Below are 2546 nucleotides of genomic sequence, written 5' to 3'. Positions count from 1 at the left end.
CACCTCAGCCCTCAAACTGCATACATTGTACAACTTTTTGCATTACAATTGCTCAATGAAATGGTAAAGCTTTAGTGATCTACTATACAGAATGGTACCTGTAACAACGGATTGCATATTACAACATTGCAAAGAGTAGATATCAAACATTTCTGCCACAAAAGAAAATGTGGGGGCCGGGCATGGTGGCTCACACCTGTAATCCTAGCACTCCAGGAGGCTGGGGCAAGTGGACTGCCCTGAGCTCAGAGGTTTGAGACCAGCCTGAGCCAGAGTGAGATCCCGTCTCTACAAAAATAAAAATGCCAGGCACTGTGGCAGGCACCTATAGTCCCAGCTACTTGGGAGGCTGAGGCAAAAGAATGGCTTAAGCCAGTAGGTCACAACTTACAGGAACTGTATTAAAGAGTCATGGCATTAGGAAGGTTGAGAACCACTGGCTTACACCCAAGAGTTGGAGGTTGCTGTGAGCTATGATGCCACAGCCGTCACCGAGGACCACAAAGTGAGACTCTCTCAATAAAAAAAATTAATTAAAAAAAAAAAGAAAATGTGGGGTGATTTTATTAGTTTGATTCCAAAACATATGATTTTGGTCAATTAAAAATAAAACTTAGTTCTGGTATCCCTATAGGGTGAGGGATTCGTAATAGCCAAGTCATGGAAGAAGACCAAGTGCCCATTGACCCATGAATGGATTAATAAATTGTGGTATATACACGCCACGGAATACTATGAAGCCTTAAAAAAGATGAAACCTTTACCTCTTTTATGTTTACATGGAGGGATCTGGAACATATTTCTCCTGAGTAAAATGTCTCAAGAATGGAGGAAAAAGTATCCAATGTACTCAGTACTTCTATGAAACCTACTTATATTTACTCACACTTTCATATGAAAGATAGAACACAACTATAGCCCAGGATGAAGGGGAGAAATGGAGTGGGAAGGGAGGGGAGTGGGGAGGCTTGACAGAGGGAGGGTAAAAGGCGGGACCACACCTATGGAGCATATGACAAGGGTACAAGTCAAATCTGTAAAGTGTAGAACATAGATGTTTTGGCCCAATAATCAAGTAAATGAAGTAAAAGGTACGATTAGTTTGATGTAACCACGTCAGATTGTATAAAAAAAAATCAGCACATTGTACCCCACATATGCACAAATGTATTCATAATCTATGGGTCTCTGACTTAATAAAATTTAAAAATAAATTTAAAAAACTAAACAAAAACATTAAAAATAAATAAATAAAACTTAACCAAGGTAGGTAGACTGCTTGAGATCAGTAGTTCGAGACCAGCCTGACCAAAAGAGAGACCCTGTCTCTACTAAAAATTGAAAAAATAACTGGGTGTTATAACAGGTGCACACCTGTGGTCCCATCTACTTGGAGGATTGCTTGAGCTTGGGGTTGCTATAAGCTATGATGCTATGGCACTCTACTCAGGGCAACAGAGACTATCTTAAAAAAATAAAATTAAAACTTAGGCTGGATGTGGTAGTTAACCCCTATAATCCACTTTGGGAGGCCAAGGCAGGAGCGTCACTGGAGGCTAGGAGTTCAAGACCAGCCTGGGCAACACCTGAGACTATCTCTACAATCAAAGTGAGCCAGGCATGATGCGTGCCTGTAGTCCCAGTGGCTTGAGAGGCTGAGGAAGGAGGATTACTTGAGCCCAGGACAGTTCAAGTTGATCCCACCACTGCACTCAAGAGCCAGAGCCTGTCTTTTAGTGAAGGGGTTAAAAGTTAAAAACATTTTTAAATTAAAAAGGTAAAACAAAAAAGACCCCATTCCTAATTATAACACCATCTCCTATCTTGAATGTTAAACAGAAAGGAAGTCAAGGGGACCAGCAGAGCATGGGATGAGGCTGAAGACAGGAGAACTAGCAGGCTAAGACTGAACTCTTACCTCTCAAGTTGAGCGTCCTCACGCGACACAGGGTCATTCTCCAGGAATATCCCCCTTGCTATCTGCAGGGAGAGTTTCTGCAGGTTCTGACAATGCTTGAGGCAGAATGAAGAGTACATCACTTCAAATGTATTCATCCAGTGGAGAGAAACTTCTGTGAAGGGGACCATTGCGTCCCTCATCAGCCCCTCATCCTGAGACTCATAGAGGCAGTACAAAAGCTCCTTCATGTCAGTCCTAGAGAAGGGCTTGTTCTCATCAAGATTCGCTCTGTATTTCAGTAATTCCTCCCTGATCTGCAGGGACATCCGGCAGCCAAAAGTCGACTCCAGCTCCTGGACCCTCTTCTCGTTTGAGAGGCCAAACAAGAAGTATCCCACCTGGGTCAGGCTGGGGTTCCTCACTCGCTCCTCCTTGGAGAACAGCTTCTGCACTTCCCGGATGTCCCACCTGTGGCACTCCACCTCTTCCTGCTCCTCACTGTCCAGAATGTAATACATGGCAGCAAGGAACTGCTGGACGCTGAGGTGGATCAAGGAGTAGCAGCCGTCACAGCCCCTCTGGAGGACACCCTTGTCCAGGAAGGGACAGAGGTCCTCCTCCTCCATCTCAAGCTTCCCAAGGTCTT

General features: G+C 44.1%; 1 protein-coding gene across 1 annotated transcript in view; it reads right to left on the bottom strand.

The window, feature by feature from the left end:
* The window catches only part of LOC100943520 (NACHT, LRR and PYD domains-containing protein 7), a 23604-nt gene that overhangs the window by 13107 nt on the left and 7951 nt on the right, over nt 1-2546 (bottom strand). The window contains exon 4 of the mRNA XM_012813437.1: nt 1919-2543. Within this exon, the coding sequence (XP_012668891.1) occupies nt 1919-2543 (625 nt within the window). The remainder of the gene's footprint in view (nt 1-1918; nt 2544-2546) is intronic.

The sequence above is a fragment of the Otolemur garnettii genome, unplaced genomic scaffold (genome assembly GCF_000181295.1).
Source record: "Otolemur garnettii isolate 467f Iridium unplaced genomic scaffold, OtoGar3 scaffold00264, whole genome shotgun sequence".
NCBI classification, from domain to species: Eukaryota; Metazoa; Chordata; class Mammalia; order Primates; family Galagidae; genus Otolemur; species Otolemur garnettii.
This window is presented reverse-complemented; position numbering and strand designations above follow the sequence as displayed.